General features: G+C 43.8%; 1 protein-coding gene and 1 long non-coding RNA gene across 3 annotated transcripts in view; one reads left to right on the top strand and one right to left on the bottom strand.

Annotated features, from left to right (window-relative positions):
* Window positions 1–6,243, top strand: part of LOC125018543 — a 29,518-nt gene extending 23,275 nt beyond the window's left edge. Inside the window, exon 3 of the long non-coding RNA XR_007113960.1 lies at window positions 6,119–6,243. This is a non-coding gene — a long non-coding RNA (uncharacterized LOC125018543). The remainder of the gene's footprint in view (window positions 1–6,118) is intronic.
* add3b (adducin 3 (gamma) b) lies at window positions 877–25,360 on the bottom strand. 2 transcript variants are annotated; one of them, XM_047602521.1, is made up of 15 exons: window positions 24,867–25,360; window positions 17,007–17,241; window positions 14,725–14,869; window positions 13,882–14,033; window positions 13,274–13,354; window positions 11,606–11,755; window positions 11,201–11,344; window positions 9,025–9,123; window positions 8,323–8,496; window positions 6,583–6,843; window positions 6,295–6,411; window positions 5,511–5,600; window positions 4,764–4,887; window positions 2,695–2,787; window positions 877–2,589 (listed from the first exon to the last, which is right to left on the bottom strand). In XM_047602521.1, exons 2-15 carry the CDS (start codon window positions 17,205–17,207, stop codon window positions 2,339–2,341), a joined length of 2,082 nt encoding a protein of 693 aa, XP_047458477.1. In that variant the 5' UTR covers window positions 17,208–17,241; window positions 24,867–25,360; the 3' UTR covers window positions 877–2,338. The 2 variants fall into 2 exon arrangements, with proteins under 2 accessions (XP_047458477.1, XP_047458476.1); XM_047602520.1 differs by lacking the exon at window positions 24,867–25,360 and adding an exon at window positions 18,110–18,695.
* Between the last annotated feature and the right edge of the window lie 432 nt (window positions 25,361–25,792).

Genomic DNA, 25,792 nt, shown 5'->3' with positions numbered 1-25,792 from the left:
AATGTGCCAAACATCGCACTCCGGCCTCGCGCGCCAGGGAGCGTAAGGCGTCGTGGGTGTCGTTGCAAGGGAATCGCGATCTTTTATCGAGGGCCGAATCTATTTATACGACGCCACCCCTGCACATGCTGGTGGTCTGTTAAGGTAACAGGCTCAGACGACGCATTGTGCAGCAGCAGCGGCGTCCTGTTGTTTTAAAACAATAGGTGCACTTTGCCCCGAGGTCAGAACAGGACACTACAGCAGGCCAGACATGTGTCACCTGCTCCTCTCTCCCTTTAGTGCTGTCACTCAGGATGTGGATTAGCTCAGCCCTAAGCTTTGTCAATATTCTTAACAGTCGCCAATATGGTTTGTTAGCATAATGCCACATATCGTGTTAATTTTTTATTATTTTTATGTTCAGTTAGGTGCACTTTGCTCTCTCGCCTCTCATCCTCCTCTCCATATGTCTTGACATAGGAGAGAGGTGTGTGTGGTTTGAGGGTGGGGTAGGTATAGATCCTGTCACTCCCCCAACACCAACACCTGTTGGAGACACCAAATCCTTTCTTTGTCTCTGCAGCCCCCTCTCAGTGGATTACCATGACAACGCCCATTCATATCATGGCCGAGGCTGATTATACAGCTTCACACGGTCAATTATCACTGAACAGAGCGCATTGTTTTAGGGACGCTGCTATTCGTTTTTCTTTTTTTAGAAAGGGACGGCTGTATAAGTAGTTTTCAAGAAAGCTTTATTTCATACTGAAGATGCCGTTCGGTCTGGAAGAAGCGGATGTAGTTTAAGTGATGCATCCAACAACATGAAAAAAAAAAAAAAACGTGATAACTGCAAGTATCTGTCAGCTAATAAGGCGATGGAGCAATAGAGAATTTATGATATCGCATCCCAGGTTTTATTACATCAGGTGGAAGGCAGTTTGAAAAGACTGACTTTGCTGCAAGGTGACTGGAATGTAAAGCACCGTGGGAAAAACTAAACTAGGGGATACAAACAGCAGTGTAAACAACAGAGGAAACACATGCACATGGCACACAAATTACTTAGGTAATACCATTTGTAAACACAAGCTGTGCATGTTCAGTAAATAAGAAAGCTTAATTAAGGTGGGTAAAAAAAAACATGATTAATGTTAAAATATTGTTATTAGATTGTACTGTCACATTTCTATGTCTCATTAACATTTGGCTTAGCATAACAAAAGAATGTCACAAAAAAAAAAAAACTATTTACAAAGGCAAAGAGTTCACTCCCTTTGGGTTGAAAGAAATCATTCACATTATTGACTGGGATGTAAATATATGGTCCTCTAATATACTTCATATCAACAGAGGCTACAAAGAAAAAGCTTTCCACAGCATATAGCCATCAACTGACAATTTGGATAAAACCAAAGTCAAAACACCCATCAACTTTCCATGATTCAGACTCGGCACGTACATTGTCAGCATCGAGAAAAAAAAAAAAAAAAAAAGCACAGATTCTTCCGTCGATTCTATAAAAGTCAAACTTTGTCACTCGCAAACAATATGCAACACTTTTTCAGAGCTCCTTCTGTCAGTCACAGTCAGTTCCTTGTCACAATTACAAGAAAGCAGCAGCCACGGGAACAATACCACAGAAATGTTAAAACGGGAATTATTACTGAATTATCAATCACAGCATGTTAAGTAAAAGAGTTAGCGTGTAAATACGTAAATACTATCAAACACTATAGTGTAATACCTAGAATATAAATCAACATATATTATTACCAGATACTAGAACTAGTAGATACAAGTCGTACTTCTTATAAGGCTAAACATCATATAATCTGAATATCTTCTGCCACTGTTACACTACTGGTATGACTGTTAAATTTAAAATTGTTAAACAATTTTCTTAGCTGTCAGTTTACATTCAACAATGCAAAAAAAAAAAAAAAAGAAAAGAACAACACAACAGGTCCTATCAGATGTATTAATGAACTCTGAAGACTTGATACCCATTTTTGAACCCCATTAAAAATATGGGTACTAACCACAAAAATGCAGCTTTGCATTCACTTTTGATTTGATTCCACTCCACTGAGCCCTCGCTGGCTAATCACAAATTCTCACAGGAAGATAACAAACATATAACCATCTGCTTTGACATCTTGGAAAAACTTTCACACTAAATAATAGCCGTGAATGAGGGGAATGTGCAGGTTGTGTAAAAACAACACAGTCCCGGGAGATTTTTCTGACTAAATGACTCAGTCATTTCTCTTATTTCACTTCCCTTCCACAGACTACAAAGTAGGAAGGCAATTCATCTTCGCAAAAATACTCATTGCTTCAACAGTAAATCATCTCAAGCTTCCGTTTTTTCTTTCTCCTCCTTCTTTTTCTTGCTCTTTTTCAAGAATGACGGCGTGCGAAACTTCTTTTTCTTCTTCTTGGGGGACTTGGTTTGGCTCTCCGGGGTCTGAGCCTCCCCCGTCTTCTCCTTCGTTGTTATGGAGATTTCCACCGTTTCCGAGGTGCTCATGCTCAGCTTGGATACCTCGATGCTCAGATCCTCCTCCATCTCTGCCAAGTGGTCTTTCCCATTGGGTATTGCGTCTGTCAACAGATGAAACCGAGTCAGTGACGAGGGAGGGGCGTAAGAAAAGGGATTGCAGATAACACAGACGAGGCTTTGTTGATACATATCAATCATCTAATTACCTTTGGCTGGTGTCATTATGGGGGAGAGGGAGAGGGAGATGGTGGAGCCATCAAAGGTGGTCATCTCATCTGCATCGGTGGCATCATCATCTTCTGTAAAAGGATTAAAGTCACAGAGGTCAGTCATTCATCAACGCTAGCATGTTCACGTGAGCGAGGCTGATTGAACCAAAGCTGCAGCCATACTTGCAGCTATGGGAGTAGTAGCGCTGTAGTTTGGCAAAGTGGTGCTTTGAGCTAAATACTTAAATCAGAGTGACAGTGTTAAGAGATGATTCGTTTACCACGCACCCCATTTTACTCTGTTAGCATACTAATATTTCCTAATTGGCACCAAACAAGATACAGAATTCACCACAAACCAGCTGTGTTAAAATATTACCTGATAATGAAACAAGTTTAAGGTAGGATATGTGAATGTCCGAATTAAATTTCATGGAAATACGTTTTGGAGATTTTTTCTCAGCTGACAATTTCACGCGTTGACTGTCTGAGAAGCAGTGTTGACAGTAACTGTAGTCAACTGAAGCAATTCAATCCCTCATGCAAGCTACATTTACAGGAAAACGAAGTGTTTTTACTGTTACTCCGTGTACATGGTACAGGTGGCATTGCGTGCGAGAAATCTGCCCGGCTTGCGGATGTTTTCTTACCCCGTGTATTGGCTGGCTGTGTGTACAAAAACCAAAGGTGACTGAAATGACACCTAATGAATCTGGCTGGAACGCCAACACAGAAACTGAAAGAAACTTTAAGTGACTTTAAAGGGCGTCACATTCCAGTCCAAGTAAGGTCTAAAGGCTCTTTTAGGGTACTGCGGGACAATGCTGGTACAACCCATTTATACTTTTCAGTCTGACTTGCTCTGTAAAAACACCATCCAAACGCTAGTCGGTGGTGTGTGTTTTTTGCCAATCAGTTCATTTTTGTTTCTACTTCCTGCTGAAACCGTCGCCGAAATTTTGCCAAAGATCACACGAATATTTGGATCTCCAAACCTCCTCAGTTAACCTTTCCTCAATGCGTTCCATCTTTAGTGAAAGATGGAAATTGTGGAGATGGAGAAGCGGACCAGAAATACTAAAGTGGAAACACATTACTACCAAGCAAACCAATCACAGCTCTCTGGAGATTGCGTTAGCGCCGTCAATTTGATGCAGAAGCCTAAACCACCCATAAGACTCGCGGGCACCGTACGACACAAACAGGTTCCCTCTTGGCCGACATCAGCATCCAACACTAAAATTCATGGCAGGAGTTTTTATTGGCATCAAAGAGCAATTTGAGCTAATGCATCCCCATTCGCTGTTTGCCCATAACAGCTCAGTATCTGGACAGTTCCTGCCAGTTGTATCCTTGTGCAAGGGTGATACAGCTGCAGCCTCTGCCTCTCTACGGTGCTTTTCTTTAGCCATATATTCTGGCTCAGATAATTGCCCTTTCTGACTATCTATCTAAAACATACCTGTTTGCAGCTGGAAAAGTGTTAAGTCTGCAATAAAAGCAAGAAGTGGATTTGGAGCGGCGAGAAGCAGTGACATCACTGGTCTCGAGAGAACAGCAGATTTTGAGGAAGAGTCGATAACATTAAAAAAGTCTGTCGTTGGTTTAGCATCTTCGTTAAAGTTAATTGATCTCTATTAACTTTCAATATCAATGCTGGCACATTATTATGATGCACTGGTGCCACACAGCTGCAGGTATGTTTTCCTCCTCCTACTCTTCATATTGTCTACTTGTCTACAGCCACAACTGAGACACGAGGAGCCTGACAGGACTGATGTCTTCGCAACTCATCTCCCACCGTCTATGTGAGCTGCTTCACGGCTCAGGGGAAGAGTGAAACCGTGGACTGACACTTTTGTCCTGACCGCATTTTTGCCCAAAAGTCCCTGTCCCTGTCAACGTGAGTTCCAACATTTCCTCCGGTCAAGTATCATGGACTCTGACTGGACTAATTAACTGTGTGGACTATGAACTAATGACACAGTTTCCCTGAGGCCAGGATAAATATAACAAACTCAGTAAAGGCTCAATTTGACTGATGCATGAAGCCTAGGGAAGAGTACCTTCTTGGCCTTGCTTCCTTCTTTCAACCAGGCTCTTATACTCCTCCAGCACCTTCTCCGTGAGCTCATTGAAAGGGTTGGGGGGAAGAGATCGGGTCTGCTCTTCATCCTCAATGATGAAAGCCTGAAGAGAAAAGCATGACTCAACATCAGTAACCAGAATCATTATTAATTTAGTTTTCCTTTGGTCAAAATGAATTAGACTGGTTCTTTTTTTTTTTTTTTTTAACTGTGGAAGTCTTACTAAGGAATGATACAGTTACTCATTGTAGACATTTGGCTGTTTTGATTTGTCCTTCTTGGTCTGAGAGTATTTTTTAATAATGATCACATTTCTCTATTTATGTCTAAATGGTTGTGCAGTTTTGATTTCGGCTGACAGTCTTAAGGGATTAAACGTTTACACGCACACACAGGCACAAAAAATCTACAGTGTGTGCATTTTCCCTCTTGCTAAACCATGACATTGAAAAATGAATACAAGGAACATAGTCATTGATTTGAGTCTCTTTTGTCTTTGGTAAACACAATAGCTCCCTTCCTTCAGCTGTCTTGTTTCGAGCAAGATTAAAAGGATATGTCAAACTGGTGGTGAGTCACAAATATGAACTTCTGACGTGAGGTCAATGTTTTGCCTGGTGTAGGATAATGTGTTACCATGGTGATTGGTCTTTGTGTTTCAAAAGCTGCAACAGTGTTTTGACACAGTCATTAAAAGCAGCTGCTTGATGAACGCACAGTACTTACTGGTCCCTTTACGGTGTCCACAACGATGCCTGCTAGTAACTGAGACTTTGGCCCTGGAGTCATCTGGTCACCTCTGTGCTGCTCCTTTATCTGAAGTAAAAAAAAAAAAAAAAAAAAAAAAAAAAAAAAGACAGATTAAACCTGGCACAAAGAACTTTTGACATTAAGTACAATATTTTAACACTAGATCAGTAAACATGAGGCATGTTACAGCTTCTGTCCTGGAGGGTCTCTTTAAATTAGATCCCTGGCTTTGGACAAATAAAGTTTTCTGAGTTTGAATCGATTGTTTAGTTGAGTATATAGATATAAAGATGTTTTTTCAGTGACAACTGATCATTCACAGCTTCTTATATGTGAAGACCGTCTATCATTTAGCGCAGTAAACTGAATATTTGGGGAAATTTAACTTTTTGTAATGTCACCTTGTTCGTAACTAGGCCTTCTGAGGGTGAACTGGCAACAGCATGTTGTTAGTGGGTCCTATGGGTTGAGGGGAGGGGCCTCTGTGGATCACCCCACAGATACTTGATCAGTTTGGGCTCTAGTGCTTGTGCTGTTTTCCGTGTTTTTTGATTTGTTCCTAAACATTTCTGTGTGTGTGTCAGGCTGCATGCTGCTGAGGATGGCTGCTGCCATCAAGGAGTGTCACTGCCGGGTCCAAAGGCTTCCCAGAAGAACTTTGTATTGTCACAACATAGCGACGATACAATACGTATAGAAAGAGAAAGGGAAGGAAGACGGTTGGAGAGATGACGGTAAGAGAGACTGTTTTTCAACTCACCCGGTTCCTCTTATCCAAAACCTCAGTGGGATCCGTGTTGAGAGGGACAAACTGGTTGGGATCCTCGATCTTTATTGGGGTGCCAACGCTGTTTCCTGGCTGTGAGGATTTCATCCACTAAGAGAGGAAAAAAAATGTATACATATTGGCACCGAACAGTTATTTAACTCGCCACTAGAGGGCAGGCTAATACAAAGGAATGTCAATGCCCGTTTCCATCAGACTCAAAAACAGAGAGGATTAGTTTATTCAATTTCTTGCTATGGGTTGAGATCAAAATCAACTCACCATGGTTTTGGTTCTGGGGCTGATGTCCCCACTGGGTGACTGCTCAGGAACGTTGACCCTCAAGTAGCTGTTGGGTGAGTTGAGCCACCGGGTCCTTTCTCTCTGCTGTTTCTGCATCATAAACTTAAAGGGGCTACGAAGGCCCATCTCGCTGTCCTCCGGCGGCACGGCTGAAACGGTAGCAGGGATTTCCACGTCGTTCTTAGAGCGAGGTTTCTCACGGACGATGGGGTTCCGGTAGGAGTAGCCCGTTCTGTATCCCTGGCAGATCAAACGGAGAGGAAGACATTAGCGTAACAAACAGTTTTAATTTGTTTGCCGTATTTTTTTCAGTGCTCACACAATGAATTAAATAAGACGCAATCACAACTTCCAAAAACTCAAACTCGTCACAGGCCACCCAAGATCCACTTGCACAACACTTTTAAATATTTAAACGGCATTTCTGCAGATGTGCCCAGTTTCAGAGGGAGAAGATAAAACTTTGGTTTGAGGGACTGTGTTGTTAACAATTCATCAAAGACCGAGAAAGACAACTAGAAAACTACTGACGGGAACTTGCAGTCTGAGCGAAGCCTAGTCTGAAGCCGACAGTACACGACTACAATAACAAAAATAAATCAAAACTGTTTGTTTTTGGGGTGGGGGGTTGTGCAGGCAATATGACAAGACCGGCACACAGAAAAAAAAAGGGCTTTGACGGTGTCGTGTTAGCGACTCATCGTATTTTTATAAACACATTCACTGGAACTTCTAGCATAGATTGCAAATGGTTTGAATGTAAAGGTGACACATGACTGAAAGCAAAAGAACTGTGAGTTGATTACTGTGCGGCGGCTGATTTCATTTCCAATGTGACCATATGAATGACTGGATGCAAGTCACTAGTTTTGAATTACTAAGACTAGACTGATGCACACACTCAATCTGTTCCTCCATGCAAAGTATTGCTCTCTCCATTTTTCGTAACTTTTGGAATTGTTCTAAATCATCTTCTTCCTCCTGTATTATTAGCCGCGACCTTTACCGCTGCCAGCGTTCTTGTTATCTTTGTTTTAGGATCGTTTCTGACATTAACGCAGCTCGCAAACTCCACCTTCTGCATGAAAGGTCTGACCTCCGGTTGCAGCGAGAGCACTGGCATTTGCGCCCCGTGGCATTCTCAAATGTCTCGGAGAGAATTCCAAATCTTATTTCCAAACAGAGCGCGCGCAAGAGTCCTTAAAGTAAGTGACTGTGTGGTCTGCGGGGCTGTAACTGCCCGCCGCACGCCTCGCCATCTGGAAGCTATGATTGAGAGAGTGGGCGTGCTATGATCACACGGAGCTAACGCAGCTGCAGCCCACCCCGGCCGCAGTTGTTAGCGAGTAGCACTCTCAAACAAGACAGTCTGACATCTCCCGTGTCCACAGAACATGTCAGAGCTCGGCCATTAACGGTGCGGCTAGAACAGCGGGGAGTAAATTCTCAGAGCGCAGAAATCTCGAGGGTGGATAAAAGACCAGCAGAAAGACTGTTAGCCGGAACAGATCGCCGAGCTTAATATCTCACTGTAAGTTCACAGAAAGTCAGCTTTCATAAAACAATATGAGTCAATTAGACAAATGATCTTCAGATGACATTAACAAATATGCATCTAGTTTTTCATTGTGTTCTCTAATCAGACACTTCCCGAGGAAGCGTCTGAGACGGGAAACCCGAAGCATTGTGGGCAAAAGACACAGGTCAGGGTTCACTCACCAGGTTGTCCAGCATCCTCATGAGGGACTCGAACTCTGCCTCGCCCACCTTCCACTTGACCTCATTGTCCATCACCACCCCGGCAGCGGCCACTCCCTGGGTTAAGGGTTTAAGCTTCTCCCTGTCCAGGAGCACGAGGTTGTCCACGCTCCCCGAACTCCCCAAAGCCCTCACCTAAACAAAGGCATTTGTCTCTTAACACAATTTTCACTTTGGGTAACAAGCTGAATTCTAACTCTGGTTGGAAGGTGCCTAAATAACTCCCTTGTGCATTCATTAAAATTCTGTAAAAGTGTAGCTCATAGTTCGTTGATGAAATATATGACTTGAGCTAAATATGTTTAAAAAATGCAATCCAAGAAAGGACCCAATTGTGTCCCAAACACAAAGCAACAGATGCATTTCAGAAAGATTGCAGGGTTCCTCCTGACCGTGAACAGTGCCATCGGCACATATTCGACTTGAGGCGCTGCTTTGTTTTACAACTCTGACTCATTTGTGAAGAAAAACATTTCAACAAGTGAAAGAAGAAAAATGATGTCACAGATGCACACGAGTAAATCTCACTTACAAAGGTTCAACTGTGTGTAAAGGCCGCACTAACAAGTTTACAAGTTAATTTACACTGAATGGTGCAATTACACTTTATTATCATGCAGGGGCAGAATTAAAAAAAAAAAAATCATATCAAGTTTGTTGTACCTGTATTTCGCAGGCTTGCTGTGAGTGGTACACATAGTGAAAAGCTTCTTCTACTGTTTCTCCCAAAGCCAGCAGCCCATGGTTTCTGAGAACCATCACCTGAAAAAGCACACACAAATCACCACAATCATTATCATATACTGGATAGATCGTGTTGAGCATATTAGCATATCCAGACATGCTGATGTAAATTAATTAATTCACATTTAAATTAATTAGCAAATGTTCCCTCATCAACATACTTGTCACAACACGTGTTGCATCTAAAACCAAAAATACACCATAAAACCTGTACTGTCTATATTACTTTTCCTGTAATTACTGTATTTGAAATAACTAACTAACTGTTCAAATAAGATGAAAAAAATTATTGTTGAAAGATGTATTGAGCGCGTCAGACATGTCAAGCAAGACATTAAAGTGGTTGCTAGTATTCTGTCCCCAAAAATGTATGCAAATGATTAAAAGGTAGAAATTAAAATTTTGTGTTGGGAGACCTGGATGGGAACTGAAAGATTGTTTCAGACTCTTAGTCGCCTGCGCTTCCGCCAAGATGCGAGGGTTAAGATTTATCCACTGGTGTGTCCAAAAGCTGTTTTTCATATAATATTTTGCTACTATGCGACAATCCACTCCACTCCAGTAGGTGGCGATGATACCAAGAACTAGGCAACAAAGATAACATTATTTATAGTCACAGTTTATGACTCTGTGTCAATTTGACAGCGTAGCTACGACGACAGCGTAGGCCAGGGCTCAATTCAATTAATGGCCCGTTGGCCAGAACTGACCCAGCCCCCAATCTGAACCGGCCTGTAGCAAATACTCCTGTAGCAAACACTCCTGTAGCAGGACCCGAAGCACTGTGCCGCTTTTTGCCACACTTCTTCGCGACTAGACAGGAGTGGACTTATAAGTTATAAGTTTGCACACATATAAGTAGGAAAACCCCATATGCTTTCTGTGTTTCTGCTTGGTGAATAAAGAATAGACAAAAAGCAAACCGGTGCTGTTTATACAATTTAAAGAGTTCAATAAAATTACTGAAAATGTATGGCGCTTTGTGTCAAGAGTAATAGCACAGGCATTGTCCAGTCCGCAAACCATAGCCTTGCTACAATATGGCCCACAGCAAGATGTAATTGGCAGAAAGTATCATTTGCTATTGTCGAAAGTGAAGCAGGAAGTCGAAACAAAAATTAACCCGACAGGCAAAAAAGCACCTACTAGCGTTTGGTTGCCATTGTTACAAGACTGATAAGCACACACGTATAAATGTATCACACCGACGTAGGTTGTGTGTGTAGGTTACGCCGTCTTTGTCCCGCAGTACCCTAAAAAGAGCCTTTAATGCGGCAACACTATGCGTGGAGGTGCAGAGGAGCAGTTTCACAATGCTCCAAAACGGCTAACGTAAGCCAACTGATTTTACAAGCTGTCACAGAGCTTACTGAGACAGAACACACCATCAGGCACAAGATATTTCAGGACCTGACCCATCAGAAATGTGTGTTGCTGTTCGCCCCATCCTGTGCTTTTGAAAAGCTCCACCTTCAGAGAAGTGGTTTCTTGTGAGCAAGTGTCATTTCCCAAGAACTAAATTTAATGCAGAAAAGCACTTAGTTAACTCCAAACGTTGCATGCTGTAGAAACAATCTCGCCACAATCTTTTTTTTTTTTTTTAAAACATAAATACCATTTCGTAGATTTACGAGACAGTGTGCATCCATCCAAAACAGCACATAACTGCATCTAATTCCTTTTCTTTTTAGACTTGGCTCCTATAACGGCTCCCACCATTTATGCTAAGCTAATCAGGCCCTGCGATGTTTAAGTCGCTGGAAGCTGAGCACTCCCATCTGCCTTAATAGAGCAAACAAGTTGCCAAATGTCTAACTACTTCGCGAAAGCGGTTTCTTCAATTTGTTGTAATGTTGCAATGCTAAATAACTGAGTGTTTACCATTCAGGCTGCAGTCGCCCCACAGCAGATACGTTGTATTTCTATCTGTGCACTCATGGTGCGTTTCATCTGCCTCCCCTCACCAACAGGTACAGATAACCTCTTATACAAACATGGAGTATAATGCAATAAATTAAGCGCTCCTGTTGAAAGCTGGCTCGGTCCCATGTGAAAGCGAACCTGCCACTAATGGAGTGCCTTGGCTTGACAGTACCTTGGCAGTCGGCCCCAGAGCTTTCTGAAACTCCACCTTCTCCTCTTTATTATCCAGGCTGCCATGGTAACCGAAGCAGCTCACGTCTCCCAGAAGCAAAGCCTCCTGGGAAATGGGCAGGATTCCACATTTCATGGAGGACACCTGTTAACAGGGGATAAAAGCAACTGAGGCTGCGGTGCATTTTTGTTTTTGCTATCAGGCACAAATAAAACTTTACGCCTGTAAAGCAAGGCTTCAAAGGAAACAGTAAAAAAAAGCATTACAGGGTGCCTGCACCTAAAACAACTAGGCGTGCAGGGGGCTCCCTTTAATTCAGCCTTCTTCCTCTTGTGCAAAATAAGCATATAGCAGCACCTTTGATTAAAACGAGGCTCATTTACTATTTGCCTGGAGCATGCTTACCGCAGCTGTGGCTGGGGTGTGTATGTGGATGATGCATCTGACGTCGGGGCGCATGGAGTAAATGGCAGCATGCGGAGCGAATCCGAAATGGTCAATTCCCAGATCAGTAGAACCCTGGTCCACGACCTCCCCTATTATGTTCACTTTCACCTAAAAACGATACAAAAACAGCAAAGTTAGAGTCGTGATAAAAGCAGCACAGGATGGTCAGTGACGTATGGTGTCACAGTGAAGTGGAAGTAGGAGAACGATCCAATTCTGCTATGTTATTTCAGAAAACAAATGGTAACCATTAAAGGCATTCTGTGGAATTTGCCTCAAAACTAAATGAAGATTAATTACTGTGTATCTTTAATTCCAAACAAGCGTGATGAATGCGTTTCACTCCCGATGAAACACGCGGCAGAGGCCATTTTTCTAATGTTGGATGATACGCCGTGTTTACATGGTAGCCAACAATCTTCTTCCTTGGCTTTTGTAAATATTAAACAGCTACTTCGTGAGGTTGATTTATGGCAGTGTGTTGGCGCTGTTTACGTATCTCCCTGATTGGGGCGGACTTGTGAGCAGGCCTCCAACAAGCCGACCGCATCCGTCATCCCTGGGTGATGACACCGTGTCTAGTTCAAATGCTGATTGGTTGAAAGGTTAGCTTCAATCGCAAAACCGCAAAAAAGCGCACGCACACGCGCTGCCCACACTAGCATGTTCCTTCTTTCTTTGTCTGTTTTCTCCAGTGATATGGACAAACTTAAAGTGACCGGCACAAACAGGAACAGTCCATATTTCGGGTTGTTAAATGACACCTCCACCATGTGGCAAAAACTGTCAGAAAAAAGGAAGATGTTTCTCTGCGCATCGACACGAGTGCTGGATCCTTTCGTTAAGCTACTGCTGTTGCTGTTGAACTACATCATGTGTGATTCTGTACACGCCACACAAACTTAACAGAAACCCTCAGATGAAAAAACATCCTGGGGCTACCAGGGTTCTCCACGGAGTACCTTTATGACAGACTTACTTCACAGTGCATCTTCTGCCTATCAGTATTAATTTAACAGTCATCTGGGTTTAAATCATTTCAGATAACTTGAAATAACCGGAAGATTCCCTCATTTATTTAAAATGAACTAGTCAAAACGAGTTTAACTTTCAGGGGTGCTTGCAAAGAAGTAAGTAAAATAAAATCTCGGAAGGAGATCTAAAAACATGACAGTTTGTTCTTCGCTACAAAGATATCCGCCCTAGGACATGCTAAACACTCGATGACACGCCACGACAAAGGAGCAGAGATGTTACATTGAACAATATATTATAAAAGAAAAAATATGCTTTTTGAGTGACATAGCTTCCACTCTCATATTTATGTCAAGAAGGGGTCTAAAACAGGTTTTGCTGGCGTAATGTTTACTGAACACACAGATGACGCCGTCATCAGGTGTAGCTGACAACAACATGTTGTCACTTACAGCTGCTCGCCTCTCCCAGTTAAATAACAACCTACTCCCCCCTTCAATTTTCACATGATACCGCATCCATTCATTTGCAATGACATCAATTAAGCGATTTCACCCAAAGCACTTCAATTTACTTAAAATGAGCCAAACACTTGCGGCAAAGTGCACAGTTGTTCAGAATTGGAAAACCACACACGGCCATTGTGCTCACCAAATTTGCTGCCGTCACCTCAGGGAAAGACAGACCTCTCGGACTGATAAGAAGATGATCCTGTTCTTTGCTGACGCGCACCTGAGACAGAACAAACATACCAGCAAAATGAGATGTGTACTTATATGTAGTTTAGGCAGCAATAAAATAATATCATAAAATGAATTCTTGTCAGGGTAAAAACAAACGATTTAAAAGGCACTTGCTTTAAAGGTTCTTTTAGGTCGGTTAGCAGCTACTTATAGCTGAGAGACACATTTCACCAAATCAAGGGTACAGGGAGTTCTGAACCACAGAGGGAAGCTCTCTTTACTCAAAAAATCGTCTCATAAAACCGACTTCCCAGACTTGGTCTTGGGGGAAAATCCAGTCTTGACATCTCAGGTGTTAATCAAATATTTCATTGTGAATTCTTGCCACTGGCAAGCTGCTCATATTCACAAAAGCTTGCATATCTCAGCCATAAATACTACGCGGCTCCTGAAAATATGGAGGTGTTCCCCTTTAAGCCCTCCAGGAGGACACGAGGCTCATATCAAGAAACACAGACCCTGTGCTGCATACATAAGCAGGTGCGCGCTGGAGCGTGATTGTGAAGTTGTACTCACCGTAATGTAGGAACTTGTAAAACGAGACCAGCTGAAGAGGTCAATGAGCCTGTAGAGGCTGGCCAGCCTGCAGCGACTCTGCTTCTCCCCTTTGGCAAAGGTGGGAGACTCGATGCCAAACAAGTCGTTGACTGGAGTCACAGTCCCAAAGCCTGCCACAAGACATACCATAACACCATCAGTACATTATAACGCACCCAGAACAGAATTTAATGGGATGTTTACATGATTTCTTTCCACAGTATATAGAATTACATGTCCCAGAACATTGAGTTTCCACAGCTGAAGGCTGAAACGGGTCTTTCTCCAAATTCCCAACATGAAACTAAGGGGTATTTTTGGACTGTAACGCCATATAAGGACACTGAGTCATCTTTTGCGGCCACTCCAGCTTTTTTAAAAGAGCATGTCTGTCTCAGCAACTGCACATCTGCGCCCTACTGTGATATTTTCCAAACATTTACAGTTTCGGTTGTCAAACTTGTTCACCTTCGGGTGCTCTGTGGCCTCCCCAGAGACACGAGGCCAATAGGTCATGCTAAAGTAATTAGCACTGCAAACTGCTATGATTCACCACTAAGACTGGTCATGAGGGCCACTTGGTAGGACCTCCGAGGGCGAAGTCTGCCGTCAACAACTTGTTGCTCTTTCTGCTGTTTCAGGGTTGTTTTGGTGTCACAAGGGTCTAAGAATTCAGCCTCTGACAATGAAGATATTCAGTCTGGGTTATGCGCACAGACAAGGGGATACATGGTGAATGGTAATCAGGCCCAAGGGGAGATAGATGGATGTATTCACGCAGACACATACACCACACACACACACACACACAAAGCCACTCACTGATGGGGGAAGTCAAGGGGCCGGCCCCTCCCGTGGTACTGGCCATGACCAGGTCAGCAATCTGTCTCAGCGCCAGGAGACCTGTAGGGTTGTTTCCCTTGGTCATTTGGTCCTGAATCAGGCCTTCCAGCTCGTCTTTAAATACCTGTATACAAAAACAAAAAAAAGACTTTATGAAGCACAGATTGTCGGGGGAGTTGCAACCAATTTTCACAACAGAAATCTTGACTTTCAGCAAAAGCTCTGTGGTTTTTTTCTGTTAAAGTCAGCATTCCACTTTTGCACATGCTGGTTCAGTCCTAGGACTGGCTGCGACGCTAGGACACATCTGTGCTTACTGTTAAGCCTTATTTATAGTACCGCACTGACCTACGAATGGACCCTCCGTCGATGTGAGACATTTATACTTCGGCGGTCTCGTCCGCTGTGTCTTTTTTGCCAGTCGGGTTCATTTTTGTTTCTACTTCCTGCTTCGCTTCCGACAGCGGCGGCTGAAACTTTCGCCGAAATTTCCGCCAATTTCAACCGTAATTTCGCCGAGCACGAGTCATACAGATGTTTGTATCTCCAAACCTCCTCAAGATCCAGAACCATCAATTCGAAAGTCGCGGAAGTGGAGAAGCAGCCGGAAATACTAAAGCAGAAACATGCTACTACCAAGCGGATCAATCACAGCTCTTGTGCTCTGCAGCTAGGCTCTGTGTAGGTGTCTGCAGTAACACGGGAACCTCTGCATCAGTCAACGCGGAAGCATAAATTGCGAGTTAGGAGTCACGGTGTTTGGTCCCCTGGCACCCAATAAGGAGGTATCAGTAGCTACAGGCATGTCCACTGACTCCTAGCTATTCTAAGCTTCTGATTGTTTTATGTTTGCTCATTCATACACAGGGGACACACATATTATTTTTGAACCAAGCTGTCCTCTACAAGGCAGTTTCCTGTCCTCTACAAAGCAGTTTCGAAGGTCAAGTTCTCAGATGGCCCCGTGTAACAAACCATCTGGCCATCGTAAAGCTCCATTAACCTAGCAACGCGTATACACAACCTAACCCCGACCTCATTCCAGCACCTCCTCAGGATGTGTCAGGGAGCACAGCGCGCTTTCAGACGCTCTTCATTACAACTGTACACAAATCACCAAAGGCTACTTAAAAAGCTCTTTGTGTGTCCGCTGAAAAGGGGGCTTCATTAGAGGTGGCGGGGCGGGGAGGGCGGGGAGGGCGGAGGGGGGTGGGGGCATTAAACCTGATCATCAATTTCTGCATCAAGAGCCGCCTGTGAATCTTGAAAACAGCACTCTTTTCCTGTGAGCTGCAGCTAAGCTCTGACATTCTGCTTCATCCGACCGCGGTTCCCATGGCGACGGGATGAGCTCCACTTGTTGGTGCTGTTATGCAATCGCGGATGAGTGTGGGCTCGTCTTATTTTCGTGCACTTCATTGGCATGTGTTCGCTGTGCGTCCTTGTGCTTCATCTAACCAGACCTAGCTGCTCTACTGATCTACTTGGTGTATTTCACACTGAGACAATATCCACTGTTGTACACGGCAGTGTTTCCAGTATCATGTCTATCTCTTCGTGTCAGTGAGGGTAGCCTAAATTCTGGAAACACAGACTACGTCCACAAACTCCGTCCTCGTGTAAACCTCTGAGAGCGTCAGGACTGACGACAAATAATCTGACAACGGCTGCAGAGTAACAAGTGCACGTCCACGTAGCGCGAGAGTTTTCAAATTTTGTTTGCGCGACCATCTGTTCAAAACCCGAGTTTAATTTTGTGCAAGACAAATATTCACATGTGAGAGGCCCGCACCAGAGATCATCTGTCATTTTGTTTGTAAAATCAGTGAGTTGTTTCAGCTGTAGCTACCAACGTCTATTTTGGGTATGTTGCATGTGCTTTTATTGGACTGCGCACAACGTTTGGTTCAGTCTGCCTTTAAGTTGTTTGATTAATTCACTGTCATGTACGTCAAATAGCTGAAAACTGATACGTTAACAAGGATTTGGAAGCTTAACTGCGACTGTGTCCACTGCTACAGATTAACGCTAAATTACTTAATAATGTTCATAAGCTTGGACAGTGGCGGTGAGAGTTTGGAGAGAATAGGGCATAGGGTGAACATAAAGTGGCCTTCAGATTACCGAGAAAAAAAAAAAGCAATCCATTAGAGACGGTCCTGAGTGAAGGTACAGCCTTCGCTCTTAAAGTGCTGCCTTGCACATACACTGTATAAGCTCGTGTGTAGGAGGCACTTACGCGGAGCCGCAAAGCTACATACCGGACTCTGCAGAATCTGGGTGACCCTCTTCTTCTGCTCCATCACGTTGAAGTCCTGCCTCAGGTCCGGCGACATGGTCCTGCTGCGGAGGCACTCGGGGTCGCTGTCGTCCGCGCGGTCGAAGTAGCGCTCCTTGGAGTCGTTGCTGGACAGGGACAGGGTCAGAGACCCGGCCGTCTGTCTCACGTCCACCAGACTCATGTCCGCACCCGGCGAGGCCCTCCCGCTCCTTCCTCTGAAAGCGAGCACAAGATTTTGACATTTTTAGTTATTTTTACCTTTTTTTTTTTTTTTTTTTGCGAGATTCAGGCTGTCAAGGCAACGGGTGTTGATTTAGCAGAGAATACACTGTACGGGTGCAATTGTGACTCATGTAATTACAGAGATGGAGGGAAGTGAGGCGAACATTGTTCCCTGATTGATGCCGCTCTGTGCGCTGTTGATGTGCAGAAATGAGGAGTTAGTCACAGCCGCTGTGAATTTATGTACTTTCTGATACCAAAATAAGTACAGCGTAATAAAACAACAATCAGCCCAAACACTGTGGCTCTCCACAAACACTCCCAGCAAACAGCTCTCTTTTTACTGTTTATTCTCTCTTTAGAGGGTTTAGCACCAAACTTTGCCGTCTCTTCCTGCTCTGCTCAGACGGAGGGAAGCTCACACAGTGCGAGATGAAAAGAGCAACAGTTTCCCCCCACTTGTTCCCCGAGGAGCAGCTGAGCATTGGTCAACAGTAAACAAAGGTAGGCCTCATGCAAATGAGCCGATCCGAAAAGCAGTTAGCACCTTGGGGGCTGCGGCGTTACCTGGATGTGGGGGAGGAAGGCGACAGACGAACATTATGTTACGTTTGGGCCTGGAGATGAAACGGTTTCCCTGCGCGGATAATGGTCGAGATTGCTGGTTCTAACAGCCGTTCTCCAGCCAGTCGATGCGTGCTCAAATTACAACTTTAAACCACTTGTGTGAGCAACAGTGCAGAAGGAAGGGAACTTAAAGCCAAAACGAGAGCTCGATCATGAGAGCAAAACAAAACAAAAAGCAACAACAACAAAGCGATCGCACGAAGCCACGAGTTGCTGTAAGTTACTGTAAGTTACCTGAAACAAAGTGGCCGCCTCCGGACGGCGTGATGTCGAAGATCTCAGACAGATGCTGGGTAAAAAAAAAAAAAAGTGATCCGCGCGGGTGTTACTCCAGATTCGGGTACATTTTTTGGATTTGGAAAAAAATAAATAAGTAAATAAATAAACAAACAGAAAGCCTGCGCGGCGCAACTTGTGCCGCTCCAGTATCCAGACGGAGCAGACTGCCTGCTACGGGTAAGTAGTGAGTTGAAGAGTGGCTGCATGGAGGAGGGTGTGGGTGTGTTTGTGTGGGAAAAAGGAAAAGTGACCATGTGACTTCACTTATCCACCCACTAGGCCGCATGCATTCAGCGGGACAAAAGAAAGCCCACTCAGGACCGAGCTCTCTGCAGCCGTGCCGTAGCTTTCCTGCGGTACGTGGGATTTGCAGCGACCTTATTTTCTGCTGTATCCTGCACGGGCATCCTTCGTGGGGCTTGTTGCAGCGGTGCTAGGTTGTTTTAGTTAGGACTTGAAGCAGACTTTCTTTCTGTTTCTGTGTGATTCACTAACTCCCGCCACTCCGTTTCATAAAACACAGAGCCTCCTGTGTTCCTGCAGCAGCCCAGGAGAGGTTTTCATCAAAGCTTTATGACCCATCCCTACTAAAAAAAAAAAAAAAAAAAAACACTACTAGTTCAAAGTCAGAACAAGTGCTGCCCTCAGAAAGTTCCTCATAACATAGGATGTCTGCTCACACAGTGCAATGAATCACAGATGCTGGTTCTGATTTATTTCATACGCATCACTCTTTACCCTACAGACACAGTGTATAATGGGGTTGTGTTCATGCTCCATCCTTGTATCTGTACATGTTCTTCACTTTTAAAGGTGCAATCAATTGGAGATCATGCGCATATCTTTTGAAGATGCCCCAAAACTGAATTCATACCGGCCATGCTTCCTTTCATAGATACTAGCTATCCTAGGTATTGATTTAACCTTGGACCCTGCACCATATATTTTAGGCCTGACCCCAGTGGGACTGGTGATGATCATAAAATATATATATTACATACAGTCTTACTGATTGCAAGAGAGAGGATTACCTTATCTTGGCACAATCTTCATCTGCCCACATTACAGCAATAGAATAATAAGATAATCTATTATTTAAATTGTCAATGTGACAGTAGACACTTCAAACTGGGATTGGAATTTTGTTTGAGGTTAAATATGTGATGCTACAATGATGCTCTACCTCCCTCCAGGTATTTGCCTGTTTCCTTTTTCCTTTTGCTCATATATTTGCATGAAGCTATGAACTGGTTGGATATGTTGAGGACACATGTTGTGACTGAGTGTAAATACATGACTGTGTAGCCAGGGCTGTATTTATTGATGCCTCATCCTCGAAACTCAAATAATTTTACATTTTATTACAATTAGCAGTAGTAGTAGTAATTAATGAGAGAGGATGAGTGTTTTTACTTTTGTGAAGTGTATTGTATTTTTTGTTTGTGAGTAAATGAGGAGGTTATAGTCTGTGGAATGGAAAATAAAATAAACATTATGTGTATTTTACACCATTTTTTCTTTTTATAAGTGATTTTCAGAACAGTTTTTGCATATGTAGGGATTATATACAGAAATATTTGAGTGGCACGCCTAAGAATCCAGATCACCAACTACTAATACACTATAGATGTTTCCATAGGATGTACCTTACCCCTAGAAAGCGGCACTCTATGTGAACTATGTTCGTTGGGTGTCCTGGGGTCCTTTATGCATATGTACTGGGGAAGCACAAGGATAGCTGAATTCTGAGGAAAGGTGTGTCATACTTTAGGCTACCTACTTGTAGTTAGGGTCCCACTACTTAATGATGACTCTCCTCTAGATCTGTCCCTGCATCAGAGACTGTTAAATGAGCTGGTCTCACTGCAGCCAAAAACACGACGCTAAGATAGCAACTACCACATTCCCTGACCTGGCAAAAGTGGGCCAGCACCTTTCTTGAAATAGTTTTGATGGAGTGCTCTGTTGCCTAAATGCATGCAGCCAGCCTTAAAGCTCTGTGGGAGTGGGAGGTGGCTCAGAGACCAGTGAAGGACAGAGTGCAACATGATAGAGCGTAAAAAGTGTGTCATATGTGAGTGCAGATATATTTCTTTTTTTGTTTTTTCTTCATATACAGACCTGTGTTGGGGGATGCTCAAGTCTGGATTGGTACATACCACATTTATTTATCTAATAAATACAATGATAATAAAACACTATTGTTATTAGTGTCTCAGGCAACATGGTTTAAAACCTTCCACCACCACTGCTGATTTTCTTCACATGAACGCAGTCGGCTCTAACCTCAATCAGGAAATAAGTTTTAAGTTTAAGTGAAGAGGTGCAGGTTTTTATTTTTAAAAATAAACCTACACCTCGTGCCTCTTCCCGACACCTCTCTACTCCTTTCTGCCTTCCTGGTCAACCTCCCTCAGAGGGTATTGTAACAATATTCAAATGCACTCCATCAAAAGAAATCATTTTCTAAGCCCGTTTCACCTGAGTTCTAATCGCACACAATCAAACACAAAGAGAGAGAAGGATTGGATCACCGACTGACATAACAATTCCAGGAAACAGAGCGGAGTCTGGGAGGCGGGGCAGATATGTGGACATATGGCTTGATGTAATGAAAAGCAGAACTTTCTCACTCTGGAGCAGTGTGACCCTTCAAACCCTGCCTCCCCGTTTCTGGCAGAGTTCCCACCGAAACCACATGCAGGCTTAAATGTCTGCGCACAACATCCTCCCACCTTCCAGCCCCCGCATTCTTGCTGACTGTTTGAACTTTTCAGCGAGGGCAGTCCATCTTGAAAGCATTGACCAAATGTCAGCCGTTATTAGTCGACGTCTCATTCATGCAGATTACTGCCGGGGATATTGATGTCCGCAGATAAAAGCGCACCTTTGTCTTGTCACAGACCGGCTCCTTAACTGGAAATAACCTCGGAATGGAGGCACGCATGTGATCCTCGAATAAATCAAACGATTAAAAAAAAAACAATCGTGTAAAGTTTAGCAAAACATTGGAAAGAATGGGAACTCCTTGATCGCATCAGATAAATCCAAGAGATGGCGCCATAAAAAAAAAATCCTCTTATAATAATGACATGAACTTTGTTTCATGATTATATCCGTACTTGCCCTCACCTGGAACACAGTGACTCTAGATTTGATCAAATTCCCCTAAAAAGATCAATTCAAAAATTTCTTTAACCTGAACCAATAGTACATTCTCATTAGTTTTTAACTCTGCAAGTTTTTTGGTGAAAAACCAAAAGACAACTCAGAAGACAAAACCCTCAAAAAAGCTGCACAACATGACAAGAAAAAAAAAAGCTGCATAAGAGTAGGCGGACAAAGTCCCACCAGGGTGTCACACTGCATGAGGAACCAGAGCGAATCCAAAGTAGAACCTGAGAGACGTCAGCACAGAGAATGACGAGCGGTGTCGTGTCGTGTCGTGTCGTGTCGTGTCGTGTCGTGGTTGAACTCTGGCTTTGAGAGAGACGTCCGTCGATTTCGGTAGGCGGAGCGTGGGAAAAAGTAGGATCCAGCGAGCCACCTTTTGACCCGGTGCATTGATCTTGTCTCTGCCTGAGATGGGTTTGAGGAGGCTTGTGATCACGCTGACAGACCTGCTGCCTTATCTGGGAAAAGCTGAGGGAGGGATGTTTAACAGGTACTTCATACAGGTCGTTCAGTACGGGGAGTATGTGCACGAGGTCGCTCAGTGTAATCCTGTAGGTTGCGGTCTTGAAAATCTTTGTACTGGCAAAAAAAAAAAAAAAAAAAAAACTATTCGCTGATTATGTGTTTTAAAAATAAATGTTAAGTGAATAATAGAAACATGTCCTCCCAGCTTCCTCCCACAGACCAAAGACCTTTTTGTTAAGTTAAATGGTGATTCTGAATTAACGAGAGCGTTAATGGTTGTCTGCCTCTCTGTGTTAGCCCTGTGAGAGACTGGTGACCTGTCCACGGTCTTGCCCCTCCTTCGACCCTCCAGAGGACAAGAAATAAGTTTGAACGAACGAAAAGAAACATTGGGTATGAATAAGTTAATATCCAATCTTTACAAAAAGACATAGTGAATTTAACAGATGAAGACAAGATCATAAAGTGCCTCTCAGCAGCATTGCATGACTTACTTGTCATTAATTGTTTAAGGAATCATTCATAGTTATTAAGTATTTATAATGATTTAGTGTTGCGTGTCTGTAAAGTCGTGGGACTTCGAGAAAGAGATAACAGAAAGTCGACAGATATCTTTACTTTTAGTTCTGTATGTGGGACGAGCTCCAAAAATACTCAATAATACATTTCCCATAACGCAACTAATGTACTGCTACATATACAGACCCCAACAGCATGCAGCATTTCGTAATTTTTGGCTTTACTGTTCACAGATTGTATGAATGTGTTGTTTGTATTACAGTCTCAATGTTAGCAGTGCTCAAACCTCCTGTTTGGGTTCACTGGTTTTCATAGTTGGCGTCGAACCTGATGGATCCCCGTCTTACAGCGGTTTGAATCCCTGCATTCCTAGCTGTCAGGAGGAAGACGGGGGCGTGCGCCGACACAAATCACTGCAGCACCAAACAGCACACCTCTGAATGACAACGGCGGTAACGAGGACGGAGTAAAACAAGACGTTCGTCGCAGACATTGTCATCGTCAAGGTTTATTCTCACCCGCCGCAGACACGGGCGAACATTTAGAGCAGAACATTTCTTCACTGTGATTAATTCGATGTGGTGAAAAAGAATGACAACTTTGTCTCACGTCCGCGCGAGCGGGGGTTGCCGTGGCAACCGATGCTTACGCCGTCTGAGGCAAAATTAGTGGGACGAGAGTGAACGGGGGAGACGAGAGGCTGAGATATCTGCTCAAGAGCTCCGACGGAAAGAGGTTTATGGGAACACGCTGAGGAGAACTTTCTCATTTCACAAGCAAACATTACACAGGTTACCCTGCTGCCTTCACTGATTGTTCTTCCTTGTAATTATAGCGCAAGGTAAAGGGTCTTTGAGTTTCATCGCTCGCCAAAGCCCCCTCTCGGTGTTGATTTTCTTGAAGACTGAAATCGCAGCTGTTTCCCCTCCGACTTCAAGCATGTTTGAAATATTGGTCATAACCCCTTCGAGTCCCCTCAGCCAGCAGCCCTCCCACAGACATCCACATCTGAGAGGCACCCATTTTTTTTCAACTTAATCACCCTGAGCGCAACTTAAATGATATAGAGGCGTTTGGCAGCACAGTAATCTGGGGAGATGCAGTTTTATTTCTGGACGTAAATATTTAAATGACTATAAATACGGAGGTACCACCTAAAAACAAAACTTACTCTGATCGTCGGTCACAAAGAGGTTTAGAACAGTTTAGCTCAATGGGCACTTGAACAACTTATAAGACAGAGGAAGTACATTATAGCAACGCCCATACCGTCAAACTCATGTGAGACATCTGTTTCTAAGATAAAATCAAAAAGGTTGCAAGACATAGAGTTGTTTCCAGACTAGACAAACTGTACACGTCAGCCAAACGCGCACACAGGAGGTTTCTTCCCACCAACAATGCCATTGTTTTGATTATTTTTACGCGGAATATACCACCACTTTCTAAAAATGGCCTTGCTACACCCTCCTCTGCGGGGTGGGTGGCAACAGTTTTCAACCTGAAACAGTTTTCATTGTTACAGTTGGATGGGTGCCCTCCCAGCGGTCGGGCGTAGAACCGCGTCGGCCCACACATGCACATAATCACACACACATTGCAAGTGTGTGGAATGAGGCGGACTTTGTTTAAGTGCACTTCCGCGGTTGTCTTTGGACGGCCTCCACGCTGGGGATCCAGCGGTTTGCGTGCGGTTGGCTTTAATTGAGGCTAAGGACGGCGGTCTGGCTTACGGATCCCTGTTGCATGTTGTCACATTCAAATCAAAACTGTGAGAAAGGAATTTAAGTGGCAGCTCGAAGTTTCGTAGTAAAGTTTCTGTAAACTTGACGTTCGTGCCCAAGCCTGACGTCCGCTGCAAAAGCGTCCAAATGTAGTGCGGCAAAAAAAATTCCATTTATCATGGACCAAATTTAGCTGATGACAACATAAAACTCAATCTGACGTCAGAGTCACAAAAAGGAAAACTGTGTAAACTCTTAATAGGAGCAATCGATTGCATGGGTGAAAGGGGTCGCGACCCGCCTTTCTGGTTTCACGGCTGTCTATAACTCATATCAGCGGCCACACGTATTATGAAAGCCAGGGCTCCACATCTAAAGTCAACAAATGCTTGTTCGGAGTAATGTTTCTAGAGGGCGACATTAATTGAAAGCAGCTGTTTGAAGACTGCAGCTGGAGTTGGCAGAGCAGCTGCAGGCAGGCCGGTTAGGCAATAAAGAACCACTACAATCTAGACATGCAGTTAAAACAGATGCGGCCGAGCTTTACTGCAAAAGCAGCAGAATGGACATTCAGTCCTGATACTGAACGTCCTGTATATGAGGAAAAAATCCCACACCCCCCAGAAAAAGTGTTTCAGGATTTGTTGCTCAGCTCCAAGTCTCCTCTATCTGTTATCAGTGGATTGAAAATAGCCTCTTACTCTCATAAAAGCTTTAAAGCACACACGTCACAACATTTCCCAATACCACGAGAGTTCTTTGCTTTGACCCCAGCACCAGCAAATTCCTTCTTCCGCCGATAAAAAGAGATGAAGCGAAATGAAACTTACAGTGCTGGCAGATTTTACACTTATCCTGCAGGAGATTTCTTCACGTTTTATTTCAGACTCCCACGGTTCCAGCCGTTGCCGGATAGATGTTTACATTATCACTTTGAAGAGGGTCATCTGGTTTCCCAGAAGAAAGGCAACTGCTGCTTTTCCTCTGATCTCCTGAACTCCCCCGGCTCCTCTGTGACAGCGGCTGCCTATTCTCATAGGAAAGGAAAGCAGGAAAACTTGACAGAAGAGATTCTGTAGACCGGGCTGGACTGAGAAAAATGGGAGGGACAATCCTCCACCCCCGACATACGTATATACATATAAATATATATGTATTGTATAATGCTATTCCCTCAATCACATCTGATTTACTTTAACCCTTTCGAACACTAAGACTAAGGCTGGAGTTGCTTGCTTCGTTTGTATCAAACCATAAATGGAGGAAAAATGTAGCAAATCTCCTGCCAGGCACATTTTCCCTTCTGCATACTGAGTGTGCCTCATGTTCTAAATTTTGCTTTCGAGGAGGGCATTGCACACAGCGAATGCTCGCCTGGTTTCACCTCCTCCCACATACTCTCTCGCAGCGAACGAGTAGGATGTGCTGCTCTCGCTCCTCGCTGCGCCGCCTGAATCCGGCACGCATCCGAAAGCAGTTTGCGTTCGCTGCGACGAAGGTAGAAATAAAAAGATGCAGTGCGCGCCCCTGGGCCGCGAGTTAACGTTTTGACTGATTGCGCGGTGACAAATGGTCAGGCAGTGATTGTGTGTGTGTGTGTGTGCGTGTGTGTGTGGGAGATGGCCAGCTACGCATTCCTGTGATTGGAGGGTTCTGGCTGCAGTTTGTCTTGACGATAAGAAACGCTGGAAACTGACCGGCTGCGTGAAATATATGTTCCAGCTCGTACCACGCCACCAAAGCGCTGCTGCGGCGG

Source organism: Mugil cephalus, chromosome 13 (assembly GCF_022458985.1).
Source record: "Mugil cephalus isolate CIBA_MC_2020 chromosome 13, CIBA_Mcephalus_1.1, whole genome shotgun sequence".
Classification (NCBI taxonomy): Eukaryota; Metazoa; Chordata; class Actinopteri; order Mugiliformes; family Mugilidae; genus Mugil; species Mugil cephalus.
Note: the sequence above shows the minus strand (reverse complement) of the source record. Positions and strands in the feature narration are given on the sequence as shown.

Excerpts from the sequence above, each read along its gene's own strand:
- add3b (XM_047602521.1), bottom strand. The coding sequence starts at position 17,207 with ATGAGTCTGGTGGACGTGAGACAGACGGCCGGGTCTCTGACCCTGTCC. Across the intron at positions 5,601-6,294 it reads TTTTGGATAAGAGGAACCGG|ATAAAGGAGCAGCACAGAGG; the intron begins GTGAGTTGAAAA and ends TTTTTACTTCAG. Across the intron at positions 4,888-5,510 it reads TGGACACCGTAAAGGGACCA|GCTTTCATCATTGAGGATGA; the intron begins GTAAGTACTGTG and ends TTTTCTCTTCAG.